The sequence below is a fragment of the Myripristis murdjan genome, chromosome 23 (genome assembly GCF_902150065.1).
Source record: "Myripristis murdjan chromosome 23, fMyrMur1.1, whole genome shotgun sequence".
Lineage (NCBI taxonomy): Eukaryota > Metazoa > Chordata > Actinopteri > Holocentriformes > Holocentridae > Myripristis > Myripristis murdjan.
The window spans coordinates 20610144-20625829 of NC_044002.1; the positions used below are offsets into that span (position 1 = coordinate 20610144).

Below are 15686 nucleotides of genomic sequence, written 5' to 3' on the forward strand. Positions count from 1 at the left end.
CCCTGGTGCAAGAGGGGGGATAAGACAGAGGCGAGAGCTGCGCAGACAGAGGTCTATTTATACTGTGTTCAGGGCAGAGTTGACTGCATGGCACAGATCTCAGTCAATCTGTCTATCAGAAGCAGGAAGTGTCTGAGTGCTGCCGGAGCTTTTTAACCAGGCGTGCACAGCGAGAGAGAGAGAGAGAGAGAGGGAGAGAGAGAGAGAGAGAGAGAGGCCATCGCTTTCTAAAGGCATCCACACCATCCGAACCCACAGCGCCTATTAGAGTCTTCGAATGTCACAGTAGAGATGACTGACGCGGTCCGGGTGTTGTTCATTTTGTCTCTTAGAGCCACAGGCACGGTGAAAAAAATAATACTAATAAAAAAAAAAAAAACAACTTCAAGGCAGCTACACAAAAACAAACACACACCCAGCCGCAAGAGTCAGCTGACGGCGTCTAAAAGGGATGTACTGTCGGAATTTGCATAGCCGAGCACGTAGCCGACATATTTGTGTGTCAGATGCAAAATGATTTTTAGCTGTGAGGCTTCATGTGTGAGAAGTTTTTTTTTTTTTTTTTTTTTTTTTTTTAAAAAGAGGGTTTTTGTGTTAAAGATTAGGCAAAATAAGCAAAGCAGTAAATCCTCCTACAGGGCCGTGCAAAAATCCCACAAAATGAGTGGGTGGGAGAGATTTCTGAGAATCAATTTGCTCCGTTTGCTAAGTTTAAAATTGCTGCTTGTGATGAAATCAATATCTCTCTCCGGGGAAAATTATTGAGCCCCGACAAGCCGTTTCAGTCCTGGATGTAAACATGCAAGACGCTCGATGCAGGATGTAATACAAGATGCAAGTCCTCCACATCTGATTGTTTCTTCTTGATGGATTTTATTCAGCTTTTCCCACCTGCCCTGCGCTGGTGTTAGTGACAGAATACTGGTTGTTGTTTGGTGGAGGGATATGCAGTGATGTCCTGTTTTATTCTATAGCACACATGCAGCTTATGGACTTATTTATAACTATGAGTTGTTGATATATTCCTGTGCCATTGTCACCCGCACAAATCCCTGTCTCTTTATTGAATTTGGGGAATAAATGGATTTAGATTCATGAATTTGTGATGGGCGTGTGGAAGAGGAATTGTGTCTTGCACAGTATCTAATTCACTCGTGATCAGGCCAACACCCTGCAGCCCCGCATCGGGAGCACTGACAGGTGGGTCAGAATTTAAACTAGGAAATACATTTTCAACACTCCCAGTATGTTCATTCAACAGGTGAGAGACCTGATGAGCTCCCTGCGCCTTGGAAAAAACACAGAGTACACTGCAAAAACTCAAAATCTTACCAAGATTATTTGTCTTATTTCAAGTCAAAAATGTCTCATTTCTAGTCAAAATATCTCATTACACTTAAAATAAGACATGATCACCTCAGAAGTAACTTGTTTTTAGACAATTGTCTCTTGTTTCAAGTGAAAATTTGCTTGTTTCATTGGCAAAATTTGTTTCTTGTTTCTAGCTAATTTTCACTTATTTCAAGTGAATTTTCACTTTTTCCACTGGCAAATTTTGCCAATGAAACAAGCAAATTTTCACTTGTTTCAAGTGAATTTTTACTTGAAACAAGTGAAAATTGTCTAAAAACAATTTCTTTCTGAGGTGATCATGTCTTATTTTAAGTGTAATGAGATATTTTGACTAGAAATAAGACATTTTTGACTTGAAATTAGACAAATAATCTTGGTAAGATTTTGCGTTTTTGCAGTGGAAATTTAATAATATTTTGGGATTTTTTTTTGGTCTTATTTTATTTCTCTGGAACCTTCTTCCCTTTTACTACTCCTATTTCTCTACCATGACTCTGTGTTATTCTTATTGCTTCACAAATATGCAGTAAGTGTCTGCCCTATTTTCACTTAATGAGCAACTTGGCTAATTTGTCACTCTGTTCTGACCAACTGTGGCTGATGCAACAGGCTCCGATTTCATCTATGTGGTGGTCAGCAGATGCAAAGATTTTACAACGATTTTCTCTGCTCTGGCACCGGCTCTCTCAACGTTTAATCGTTTTAACAAGATAACATAGCAAGCTCAGTAAGGCGCTTCAATGTTTTCAACAATGCCACATTTTCTCCAAGAATCATTTTTAACACATTTATCCCTGTGGTCTTTCAAAATAAAAATTGCAGAGAGCTGGAGAGCTTTGAAGAGCTGTCATCACCTTCTCGGTCATTTGACTCTTTGAGGCGAATGTTACTGTTTATGTAACTAAACTGTTGTGAGCTGAGGACCACGGAAAGTTAGGATTTTCTTCTAAGACAACAAACAGAAAGGAATGGACTTGATCTTGCTGCTCTGTGACTTTTGGTGCTCACTACTGCTTCTTCCAGAGTATTTTTATTTTGGTGCAAAAAAAACAAACAAACGTGAGACTAACAAAGCAGCGTTAAATCTTTTCTTCCCATGGACGTTAACACTTCAGAAATGTATTTTTTGTCACATTTTTGCATGCTTCCTGAAAACAGTATCGAGATTAAAGTCCTGTATGCCTGATATGTATGGAGGCTAAATCTTACCCATGCCCGAGTCCTTCTTGGTGCCATCAGAGATGATCTCCACGTGATCTCCATCAACATCGTAACTGAAGAAATCGTTCAGGTACGTCTTGGACCTCTGACCCCCAAAAACGTAGAGACAGCGGTTTCTCTACGGAGAGAACAAAGAGGCACAGAGAGTGTGAGAAAAACTGGTGGAAGGAAAGAAAGAAAGAAAGAGAGAAAGTGGCTAGCCTGGTCAGTTTGATATTCACACCAACGCTCGGAGCAGCTGACATTTCCCTGCTGTTGACTAATCAAAAACAACTGTGAGGAAAGTTTGTGCATTATTCATATTGTTTATGACGCTGGGAACAAGCGACATTCTTGCACTACAAGATCACACATATTATTTTGAGCATTTCCTGCAATACACACAGATTTCACTCAGTGGAAACGCCTTATCAACTTAGCTGCACGGTACCAGAAGCTGCACAGGAAATTAACCGTGCACACTGATACATCACTACTGTAGTTTATTCAATTAATAATCACAGTGTATGAAAATGTTTACCTTTATTTAATCATTGTACGTCTCTATGGATAAAAGAATCATCTAAATGTAATTTCATTTCATTAACACCGGTTTAATTGAATTGAGTAAAGATGGTTATGTAAGATGCAAAACAGGCGATAAAATATTTTGTTTGCCCAACTAATAATCACGATTATTAATCAAGCTCGCAACAAAAGTAATCAGGAAGGATTACTTGCATATTTTAGCTGTAATCATACAGCTTTATCCTAACATGGGTAGCTCGGCGGGTGGACTCACAGTGTGGAAGAGCATGCAGTGTCCTATGCGGGACTGGACGTCCTCTGGCCCGGCGTTGCAGGAGTCTTCCCGCAGGAGGCTCCACGTCCCGGCCTGGCAGTGGTACGCGTACAAGCCGCTGAACTGGGGCTCTGATGTCCGACTGTCCTCCACGCTGCCGTTACACGTCAGGATCCGACCACCAAACGTGTAGATCATGTGCTTCTCGGAGTCCATGCACATCTGCAGGAAGAGAAGTGAGCAGGAAAAAGCAGCAGAGAGGTATTGGAGGGAAGTGAAAGAGTGAGAGGGAGCAAAGCGGGAGCAGGAGAAGAGGTGAACAAAAGGACAGCAGGGTGAGATTCTGGATTCAACTGTTGGAGAATTGGAAAGAGATCTTAGATACTGAATACTAAGCAAATTTTATGCTTTGACTCTATTTTCAAAAATGGTGAAAGAAGAAGAAAACATCTGAACTAGGATGCACATTTGAAGGTCCTGAGTTATCACATTTTAACTACAGAGTACCTCAAAGAGACTCAGATGAAAGCAAAACCCTCTATGGCTGTGGGGTGTGCAAACTGGGCAGGAAATAAACGATACAAACTGATATTTTACCGGCCAAATAGGATTTTTAGAACAGAATAGGCCTCTGTGCAATGGCTGGTCATCTGCCAAAGAGGCTGGAAGAGCAGACACACTTACCACCCACAGGCAGAATTTACCAGCATTCGGCTGGTGTGAATTTCCCATCCAATGTGTGGTTTTTAAGGTGTTTGAGAAGAGAGAGATCTGAGAAAAAGGAGGAAGGTGCAAACAGAGAGGGAGGCCAGGTACCTGGTGGTCAAACACCAACTTCGGCCCTCCGTCGGCTGACGTGTCCTCGCTGAGTAGCGTCCAGGTGTTGGCGTCAATGTCGTAGCGGTAGAAGTCGCTCTTCAGAGACTTGCTGTTCCTGACGCTGGAGTCGAGGTAGCGGCCGAGCGTGTAGATCTGACGCCGCTGCGAGTCGATGCACATCTTGTGGCAGGAGCGAGCACTCGGACCGCTCTGGTTGTGCAGCAAGACAGAGAATACACGTGTTTCATTTATGATCATTATGAAATTTAAGTCTTCATCTCAGGGATAGGTGTTGTTTTTGAATTTTACATTAGAGCTGCAAAGCTAATTGTGTTTGAGCAATTTAGGCTTCTGTGACTTCAGCGTGTTGTCATATTTAAACATTTGATTGTAGTTTACAACAGTCAAGAGGCTGATATACTAAAAGGTACGGTAAAATACTTCATTCATCAGTGCACTGTATTAACATTCTGGTCAGGGACTGGAGAATAAAAGGGAATGTGAAATGTGTCAGAGTCAGCCTCACACATTCACATTCCCATTTTTAAATGTTGATTCATGTGCATTGTCCCATCACAAATAAACAATTTTTTAAAAAATGCATCAAGAGTTTGAGACATTGATGATAATTAATGAGCATAATGGCAAGCGACAATCGAGGCTTGCTGCTTCACAGTCATATAAGTTCTTTTTTCCCTCCCCAATAACCTCACTTTATTTAATTAAAGTACGATTCACTGATGAGAAAGTAGCTCCTTTTTTGTTAAGCATTTATGCATGCCATCACTCTAAGAAGCCAACATTTTGAATCCATGTATTTTGATTCCTACAAAAACATCAAAAATGTGTGGTACAAAAAGATATTTTTCTACAACCTGTCCTATGTGTCACATAATGATCAAATCATCAGCATCACTGCCATCCTCCTTCCCTCAGCCCTCAGTCTTCTCACCTCTTTCTCCGTGTCTCGGGAGATGCAGGCCCACTGGTTCTCCTGAACGCTGTAAGCCCAGAAGTCGGCCAGGTCCTGCGTGCCGTCCCAGCCTCCAAACAGGTACACCGTCTCTGCAGGACCGCATGGAGAAACAGACTTCAGCTACGCAACATCAAACCTCTGCCTGCTGCATGCACACGCCTTCTGTGTGTTTCGACAGGCAGCCAGCAGCGCTCCAACGACACAACAGCAGAAATTCTATTACTCACTTTGTACATTTTCACTCATGCAGTAATCCAGTTACTGCGAATAATCAGATTAAGGTTATGCTTTAATTAAAGCAGTTACATGGCTGAAAATAATTTCCCACAATAAGCTGGTTGGACATGGATTTAGTTTTGAAAGTCAGGTCTGTCTGACTCAGAGGACGTGATGCTCACAGCCTGCGGCAAATCCAACACAGGTGGATAAATAAATAAATTATAAAAATGTATAGCTATGTTTGCATATTACGCAATGTTAGCTGAAAACAGATGTAATGTGCTCATGTGTATGTCATGAGCTGTCTCAGTAGACAAACACGCCGCTGCTGCGTCCTGGTCCTCTGTGACCTTTCTGACAAATGCGCATATTTAAAATAAACTGAATGAAACGCGACTAAATTTATATAAGGAAGACAAGAATTAGCCATGCACTGACTACAATCTAACTCTAATTTAAGGGAGAAAAATGAAGATTTTTACTGCTCCAAACACTAACTTTTGAGCACAAACTGACCATGATACATGTGTGAGGGGCTGGTGCGCTTGTTTATCAATAGCAATGACTCAGTGATGACTTGCAAGGTGCTGAGATTTCTGGCTTTAGAAACTCTTTCTTGCCCGTACTCTAGTTTTGGAACTGAAACCCCCCCCACTATTGGCATTTCAGAAACACTCCTACAACGCATCTACAAAATTGTTAAGTGGAGGAAGGTGCTACGAGGGAGCACCTGGCACCGCAAGACACTTGACATAACATGCTCCAATTTGCCAGCTTACTCATCTCTATTGTAAAAAAAGTGACTTTATTGCGTGTCGTCCCACTGTAGCTCAAAGGGACGCAAGCTGAGGGAGCTGGGGCCGCATCAGAGACTTGTGTAGGTGGAAAGTAACTTCTGCTGAGGTTGGAGCAATTCAACAACACAGTGCGGGCTGGAAAGAGAGTTTAAAAGCCAGAAAGTATTCGCAGAGTCACTGGAGTGGATGAACAACTCTATCAGCACCCCTGCAGATATATATCTATATGGTTACTGTGGACCATGGGGTTGTAAAAATCATACTCAGACTTGCACATTTGATCAGCTTAAGCTTGGGTCATTCAGTTTCCCCACATACTTTGGTGAACTGCTTAAGTATTTTAGTAGGTAACAATAAGTCATAATTCATTTATCCTTATGATAAAATTAACATTATTTTATCTCCTCTAAGAAAATACCCCCCGACCCCAATTTGTCTGTGACATGTGGACATGTTGAAACAAGCCCAATTTGGTCAACTTCAACCTAAATCCCTTTACCACTGATTTCCAATAAAAACAAAGTGGAAGTGCACAATTACTAACCCGAGCATGATATTCTTTTGCAGAACTACTTCCCTGTATAACTACGGCTAGCAAGCTGCAATTACAAAAATAGTTCTGCAGTTGGATAAACAGTGTTTGGGTGAATAACAACTAACTTCCACTTTAGTAAGTGGAGACAGTGACAGTGCAGTTTTGAGCTCTTACTCTTGATGCTTTAAAAAAAATTATACGGCACCTACAGCTGCTCACAACTCCTCTTTGTATGAGCACTGAATGAGGTGGTAAAAAGTAATTTTTCAATTATTTTGACAGCTAGTTTTTGCATCATAAGTTTTTCATCTTTCAACTGTTACAGTGATGATGATGAATACAATTTTTAGGCCAGGGCATCTCTATAGGACCACAAAACATCATTTATAATGCTATCTATCTATCTATCTATCTATTTATTTATTAAAAGGCATCTCCTGTGATTTGGATATTGCACTTGGCCATACTATGATTTTGAGAATATTTTAATTAACTGTTCAGCCCTACCTTGTACACTGATACAAGGCAGCGTGCACAGAACTGAAGATGCTACTTCAATATTTGAGATCACCACAATTCAGATTATTAGGAACAGTAAACCTGATGAACTTCAGTCAAAGGAGCCAGCACTGCACTTGCACACTAATTTTTTTTTTATTTTGTGATTCAATATTTTATTTTCCATTGTTCAATTTTAATAGTAGTTATTCACTTTTCTCATCTATTTTTACATTTTCACGTATTATTTCATTTTTTATGTCTCTTAATGACTGTTCTTTTATCTAATCTTTATGTCTTATATGGTCTTTATGTTTTAATCTTTAATGTTTCTGCTGTCTATGTGGCCGTTTAAATAGACGCTCCTGCTGGCGGTCGTATTTCCCTTTTAGGAATATTAAAGATTATCTTGACTGTTGACCCCTGCCTGTATATTTCAGACCTGTAGGTAAGACTGAGGAGGAGCACATGTTGTGGGCTATGTTGAGCGCTTCAAAAACAACTCAGCGCCATGTGGATTGTGGCTTTTCTGCAGTAGACCTCGTGTTCAGTAGATTATAACCATGTGTCTGGCTGCAGGGAGGCACAAACGAACCCGATGGGTTACTGCAGCATGTCTGAACTGAACATCCACTTCTGCCGCCCAAACACAGAACCCAGTGTGTGTGAGGCCTGAGACATAGACCAGAGGGATGCAAGGCCTTCTCGCAGCTCTCACACAACATGCAGACACTGCATCACTCTCTCCCTCGCTCTTTCTCACACACACACACACAAACACACACAAAAACACACACAGAGGCATGCACAATACAGGCTTTTGTCTTCTGATGACCGGCGGGGAAGTACACCACCAAAACCATCGCCAAATGCTGTAAAAACAATAGTTGTGTGTCTCAAACAAAACAACAGTGGTGATTAATGTGCACTAGAAATGCCCTTGGGCCAGTTTTGTTTCAGAGGGGAAAGGGTGGGAGGGGCTTTAATTTGATTAAACAGTGATGGAGCTCTGCGCTGTGTGTGTCTGAGAAGAGATGTGAGTCATACTGCTGGTCAAACAGCCAAGTCATAAAACTGGCCGAGCTAGACTCACCGGTCTGGACGTCGATGACCATCTGATGCCCTCCCCTCATCCCGGGCCGGTTGTCGTCACCGTCGCCTGAGCAGAAGAGGGGATGCGGGAGAGAAGGATGGGGTATGAGTGTGAGAGAGTGACAGACGCGAAAAAAGAAAGAAGAGAATGAGGACAAAGAAAATGGAGAGCGGATGGAGCGGGGAGCCGACACAACAGGGCGAAGGAAACAAAAAAGGAGAGGGGGAAGGAGGCATCGCTTTAGCTACAGGCTTCCCACAGTGAACTGAAATGTCTGACAGATCGGGAAGATTCCCTGCTTTGAATAGATGGTCTCACTGTTCATGTCGTCTCGGTTGGTTTCTTGGGCGCTTGTACCTTTGTTGCATTTCGGGATGATCTGACTCCACCTGGGCTTGTACTCCTGCTGGCTGATATACTGGTTAAACAACCCGTCTAGCAAGGGGAGAAGAGGGCCAGACAGTGACAGTCTCATTAGCACAGGACAACAGCAGGCATTATCAGTAAAAGCTGAAATCTGTAACCTTCCGCATTTGTCGCTACATGGTGGCAAACTACGGCAAAGATGGGCTGAAACGGTAATATGTTCTTTAGTGAAGTGTTGAAATTTGAAAGTAAAATAGCACAGGATTATGTAAATATGTTGATGTGACAGCAGGTTCACGGGAACTTTATTTCACTCAGGCTGTCCAGACTTTATTTTGCATGCGGCGCAAATCTATCAGTATCTGTTAAGGCTAAACAACAAACTGAAATATTATCAAAATTGCAATATGGCCAATATCTAAATCACAAGAGCTGTAATTTGTTAAATAAAAGGTGTAAAATGTGACAAAATATTATTATAAATAAGGTATTGTGGCACAGAGATGGCCTGGTCTACAACTCGAATTCTTCAGACGTGATAAAACATAAGAAATTGAATTAGATTACAAGAAAACACACAAATACAAAATATTTTTCAGGTTCTGGATTTAAAAAATCAGTGAGATGCAAAAGGGTACTTTAATGTGGCTCCCATTGAGTTTAATTAGGCATATCAAATAACTTTGATATGATTTTTTTTGCATATTGTTCAGCCCTTTTCTAAATGTGAGAAAATTTCTGATCGGTTTCCACATTTCTCAATATAGTGTGAAAAGTCTCCAGCCATGGCAAAGGTGCCCGTTTCAGAGTTTTACCACACTCCACCCTACCATTTATTAATTTAAAAAAAAAAAAAACATTATTGATTTAGCTTTAACTGTCCAACATATGGCGCTTTAATTGTCGTTTCATGGAATTGGATAAAAAAGGTCAGGGTGACATTTAACTTTGCTCAGGTTTTCACTGGCCTGAGTGCGGTACCTCTCACAGCTTTGTCGATGAGCTCCTCGCAGGCGTCGAAATCTCCCCGCAGCACTAGCCGGTCGTGCAGGTGGGTGAGCATCGGGTGCTCCAGCGCTATCCGGGTCTTCTTCTGCAGCGACTCGAAGGCCTCCGTGTAGTTATGCTGTCGGAAGTGCTTGAGGCAAAGGCGGATCGCTTCCTGTTCTCTGTACTGCAGGGGCACCAAGTCAGAAACAGAGCACGAGAAGGTCCTGTTAATCTGCTGTTTACGATATTAAAATAAAGATCTGCAAAATACTCCTCTTCTCCCATTGTAGCCACAAGTTATTTTTGTTATTTTGAGGCCCTGGAAGGCGTTTATGACCTTTACTCATATTTGGATAAGTTGACTACGCAAATATGTACGAACTTAGAATCCAGAGCATTTATTCCATTAGTTATGTTCATCTAGCCAGATAAAAAGAATGCCATTTGAACTCGATGACACCAAAAAACAGCATAGAGACACCTAAAAATGCGAGTCTCTGTCCCCTTCCAAGAGAACAGTGGTGCGGTTTGTTAGAGAGAGAACACGATCCAACTGAGCCACAGGAGACAACCCAAAAACACAAAGTTTTATAGCCAATAGCAGACGATGACATCTGATAGCCAGCAGCTCCTCATGTTCAGAAGCTGCATAAGAAAATGAACTGAGGTCCAATGGCTGTCTCACCTGATGCTAATAATTAGCCATTTTTCATGTGATCTGAAGTGGTGTCACCGTCAGAGATGGCAAATTACGGCGGTGCCCTTGCAGCTCATGTTATTTGCTCTCTCTTTCCTGCCTTTCCTGTCTCTCCCTACAGTCACTATCAAATAAAGCAGACATGCCAAAAATAATCTTTAAAAAGAAAAGGTAATTTACAGCAAACAGAGCAGATATGGTCATCATCATCTTAGCTGGAGTCACAAGGTATGGGACTGGAAATCTCACACCTGGTGGGATGACAAGTCAAAACTCGAGCTATTTGTGAGTCCATGTGACTTTTGTTTACAAGCTCTGGTTTGCTTGTAATTGGATGGTGTGAAACTAAACTACAAGTAACAAATATGAGGTGTGATAGCGCTGACTTTCCTCGCTTAGGGACAACTGTTGCCTTATTAATGGACACCTCAGCAGCAGCTGATGTAGCAGTTCACTTTTCCACCGAGATTTTACCAAACTATTAAAAGCCTGGGACTTGCACTGTTCCTGTCCAGCCCCTCCTCTCTCCAACAGTGTGCCCTCAGCTGCTTACCTTGCTGTACCAGTTAAGGCAGGGCTGCACCACGTCAGGATCTTCGATGCCGTGCAGCTCGATGTACCAGATGCTGAAGTTAAAACTGGGACCCCAGGACATCAGAGGCACTGAGGTGAGGAGCGAGGAGAGATGGAAAGAGAAAACAGCATGAAGATAGCCCACATAATTAATAATCATACAATTTTGTCATGCTGGCTATACTTCAACGCTTCAAATAGAAATGGTGATCACAGGTAGCAAGACAACAGGGATGATCACTTCATCTATAATTGCACAGCCAGACTTTTGGATATTTCATCAAAAACTTTCCCTTTTTCACTATTTTATGGCTAAGAGATACCACACAAAAAATCTTACCTATTTTGACAAATCTGCAGGGAAACATCTGCTCGTCGATCTTGTGTTTCAAGGTAAATGTCTCCTTGTTGTAGTCATTCTTAAGGCCACTGGCAGGAGGAAAAGAGACTGGAGATGATGCTGCTGTTTCACTAAGTGCATTGCCCATGTGGCAAACTAACAGCAGACAAATGAGGGTGAACTTTGGCTATGATACCAGTCACTTTGGCGCTTTACCAAAGATTATTTGGCTCTTTGGCAGGTAAGAAACATCATCTATCCTAATGCAGGAATAATAAAAACTTCAAGCCATCTCATAAAACAGTTAAAAGAATTTACCACCAATTTGTTTACATGCCTTGTGGTGCTGGGAGATGTCAGAGGAGCAATACTCAAGAAAAATACAGCTAATATTAACTTAACTAACTTAATGCATGCTAAGATAAACAGGGCCCTGGTTTTACCATCAGATATCCTAAAACATGCAGACAAAGCAAGCACAACAACCATATATGAGAAACCATCATTTTCATGGTTAATTTTATTTACAGGCACATCTCTGTCTTCGCATCCTGTCACTCTCACCTGGACAGAAGCTCTGTCATGTTCTCTTCACTCATCCCTCCAAACACTTTGAACTTCTTCAAGTTGCAAACATGAGTCTTCTCATACTTTCCAAAGGTGATGCTCTGAACGATTGCCGGCCTTTCCAGTTTCAATATTAAGTACTGGAATGCAAGAGAGGACAGATATCAAGTTAGTCGTGTGTGGAGTACCATGCAAATTGCCTGTACCGCTGTTAAAAGATTTATTCATGATCTAAACGACAATAGAGAGGCTGATCTACTCCTGCAGGTAAGCAGCATCACATGCAATCCATGAGCCGCGTCCAAATGTCATTGACATCGACTGTTAACTGGACGGGACATTTAACAGCAATTCGTTGGGATCTATTTGGGCAGAGAGAGTGGAGACCAGACCGCAACATTGATTAAATATGCCACTCTGAAGCAGGCATTCAATAAACCATACAGACCAGTGTTTTCACATCGACTCTTATAAAAGATGTGTGCATCAATGAGTATCAACTGCAATCCATTTCCAGAAAGCTTTCATCAATATTGCTCCTTCGCAACTGTAACAGTAATGCCCGATCTTTCAGCTCAAATCCTTTGATCAATGAAAAATAGATCTACTGACTTTCTATTCTTCTCTCAGGCGCTGATGCTGCTCTTTCAGCACCCACCACCCCCCCAGTCTGTCATGAGACAGGATGTGTGATAACACGGACTCGCGCTCCCATGAAAACTCGCATCAAAACTCATACTGTCAAGGATCTTATTTACAGATCCAATCAGGCCCATGTTTTATTTTCAAGGAACAATTCACCCATAACACAAAAAAACACAACATTTTCCAACTTAGCCCTGATGTAACCCATCCATCCAGATAGTTCTGTGTGATTGGCAAGGTTTCCAGTCTCTCTCCCTTCATCCAGATACAACAGGGCTGCATGGGGATTGTTTTGTAGAGCTCAAACCATCAAAAACTGTTTTTAATGTATGTTTTACAGCCTGGAGTCCTGAGAGAAAAGCTATTTCATCATGTTGTTGGGTATGTCTTTATAGGGATATGGCCAGAATGATAAAATAAACCTGAATCTGAACCTGAAAATGTACATGTAAAAAGGTAAACAGACGCTCTTTCCAATGCAATGACACAGATACCCAGCATCATCTACAGCTATGGGGGTGATGAGGTTACCTGGGTACTATTTCCTACCAAAAAACACTGGTAAACTATATCTATCTACTCCCAAGGAATAGGAATTAGGAAGAGATACAGTGGATGTAGGTCTCCAGGAAGACTGGATGGATTTGCTGCACCGGGGCTAAGTCAGAAAATATATTTTTTGTATTTTGGGTGAACTGTTCCTTTCACTGGTTGACTGAGGCAGAACAAAGAATAGTAGCAACTCGATTCTCATGTCTGATGCAATGCCAGAGTCACTACTACTGGGTGCTATGCCACAGTACGACCTGTATCATATCTGCACTGGATCGATTCAAAACGACCTACATTTGTGATCCCGTATTGATCCCTGGAAGAGCAATTTGTATTTTTGTTTGCCATTCTCCACAGGGAGGTCAAAGGTCATTTTCAGCTACTGAACTGCACAACTACAGCTGGTGCAGATTTCTACAGACAGCAGACTTAAGTACATTACAAATAGCACCAATAACATACTGGGAAGTTAGGCATGCCAAAAATGTCAACATCAAAATCTGCATTAATTTTGGAGGACAACAATAAAAAGGATCAAAGAAGACGGTCTGTGTGCCAAAAACATTGCAACAGTAAATACATTTTGTGGTGCAGATGGTGTGCAGGAGTTCAAGTTTTTTTTTTTGAAGCCTGGTTTGGTGCTTTGTGAAGGACTGATCTACAGCTAAAGCAGGACACTGCCCTGAGCTGCAGAGCACTCATATTTTCCACAGGGGTTACTTTAGTCGCAAATAATGCACCTAGGCAATTCATCTTCCTCAATAAATAAGTCAGCCACTGAGTGATTTCCCAAAAAGCTTAACACAGGCCTCCAGATGACAACTGAAATGGTTCCTAATGTGCCTAAATTTTTCATTTTGCGACTAGCTTTTTCCTGCCAGTTGCCAGGAGCAACCATCGCCCACAAGTCTTGTTCTGCTCTGTTCACTGACTGAAGCTGTAGGGATGCACAATGTTTCTCTGGGTAGTAGCCTATAATTTGAACAGTGTTAACTTTATTAATGGTGCTGAAGTAGGTTTTTGTTTTTATTTTTAAATTCAGCCATCTGGATAACCTGCTGTAAAACATGAATTCCCGATTTGGGATCAATAAAGTATATCCAACTATCTATCAGTCTATCTATGTGTCCATCTATTTTTGAAACTCACCCCTGTGTTGTGACAGGTAACATGCATGATGTAGCTACCTGCTTAGCTAGCTAACGTCAAGGAACATAGACAAGTGACAGGAAAACGAAATGGCCACACAAAAAATATCCAGATTTTTCCAACTCGCTGCCCATCCAAACCCTGCGTGAGGTGCCGATGACGCTGAGCCTCACCTGCAGCTACCTGAGCCTCCCCTGCCCACGGCTCCCCCAGTTTAAATCAGCTTGGCTACAGGAGTTTCCCTGCTTACGTTATGACAAGCAGAAAATGCACTGCAACGTTTGTGCTCAAGCAGGCATTCAGCATCTGCAGTTTTCATATTGCTATGCATTATTTATTTATTACGCTGTTATTATTACATATAGACCATGCAGAACAGGCAACAGAAGGCAGAGCAGCAAATCATGACCCAAAAACTGCAGCAAAAACTGAACCGTGGGTTTACTGAACCATTAAAGTCCTATTATATATACATGTAATTTCATTTTTTCATGCTTGCCATGTAAGAAGATTTTGCCTCCTAAAAGTTTTATTTGGCTACAAAATATCTTGGGTCTAGAAGCCAAAGACTCAAAACATTTTTTTGTGTGTGCAGCCCTGTTAATACAACCCAAATACTTTGCAAAAACACTAGGGGTACCCTTATTATTTCCATGCAACACGTTTGGCTCATGGGAATCTCAACTGAATCTGAAGTGTTTTCTTTAGCTTCCTGTGTTTAATGCAATTGCTTGTTTGAAGACACTTCAGCAGGGAAGATGCTTGCTGTCAAAAGGTATGAACATGGGAAGGAGCATCTCCCCGATTACTACACCACCCTGCTGCCGTAAGCATGCATACTGTAAAATGTTTGTAACTGGCATGCTCGTGTCCGCTGGTGCGTGGTTAACCATTGTTTTGAAACGCTTCACTTCCTCTCGCTGTACAGCACAAGCTTTCAGTTTTAACCTCAAAATCAGGCTGCCTGCCGCAGCACTTCTCACAGCGGGTCATGGAGTTCAAGAAGCAACACGAAAAACACGTTTTGCACTGTCCAAGCAAGGTAAGGCAGACACCTCAGACAGACCCGTGCATTGAAATTACTCATCTTCAGAGAGGCAGCCTACACTTCCACTACCGTAAAGTATTAAGGTGAATACCAGACACTCAGGGGCTTGGCAGGCATAGAAGAGAATGATATGGAAAGACTCTGTAGTGGCTCATCTAACAGGATTAATCCTAATGAGCATCTCTGGTGTATGGAGCTGCTGTATGAGGCTCTCTTACCTGTGGTGGGTAGTTGCTCTCAGAAGACCACCTGGAGGACTGGTCATTAGGTTTGTCCACCAAGATGTTCCTGCAGCCAGAGGGCAGACAGACAGGCAGGTAGTTAACTCGATTTATCCCAAAGTGAAGTTCGGCCATCACAACAGCAACACAAACTTGAAACACAACCACCACCAATACAAAAACGCTTTATTAAAGCTTCCCTGTTCTGAGCCTATTATCATATGACATAGTTATCACAAAACACAG

General features: G+C 41.9%; 1 protein-coding gene across 2 annotated transcripts in view; it reads right to left on the reverse strand.

Annotated features, from left to right (window-relative positions):
- The window catches only part of mkln1 (muskelin 1, intracellular mediator containing kelch motifs), a 30991-nt gene that overhangs the window by 14210 nt on the left and 1095 nt on the right, over positions 1 to 15686 (reverse strand). Inside the window, exons 2-12 of one of the 2 annotated variants that reach the window (XM_030045627.1) lie at positions 15438 to 15507; positions 11823 to 11965; positions 11259 to 11347; positions 10899 to 11008; positions 9640 to 9832; positions 8650 to 8727; positions 8293 to 8358; positions 5127 to 5239; positions 4172 to 4384; positions 3356 to 3577; positions 2563 to 2692 (exon numbers count right to left, since the gene is read on the reverse strand). In XM_030045627.1, coding sequence (XP_029901487.1) covers positions 2563 to 2692; positions 3356 to 3577; positions 4172 to 4384; positions 5127 to 5239; positions 8293 to 8358; positions 8650 to 8727; positions 9640 to 9832; positions 10899 to 11008; positions 11259 to 11347; positions 11823 to 11965; positions 15438 to 15507 — 1427 coding nt within the window. Of the gene's footprint in view, positions 1 to 2562; positions 2693 to 3355; positions 3578 to 4171; positions 4385 to 5126; positions 5240 to 8292; positions 8359 to 8610; positions 8728 to 9639; positions 9833 to 10898; positions 11009 to 11258; positions 11348 to 11822; positions 11966 to 15437; positions 15508 to 15686 lie in introns of both variants that reach the window. The other variant, XM_030045625.1, reaches the window with a different exon arrangement.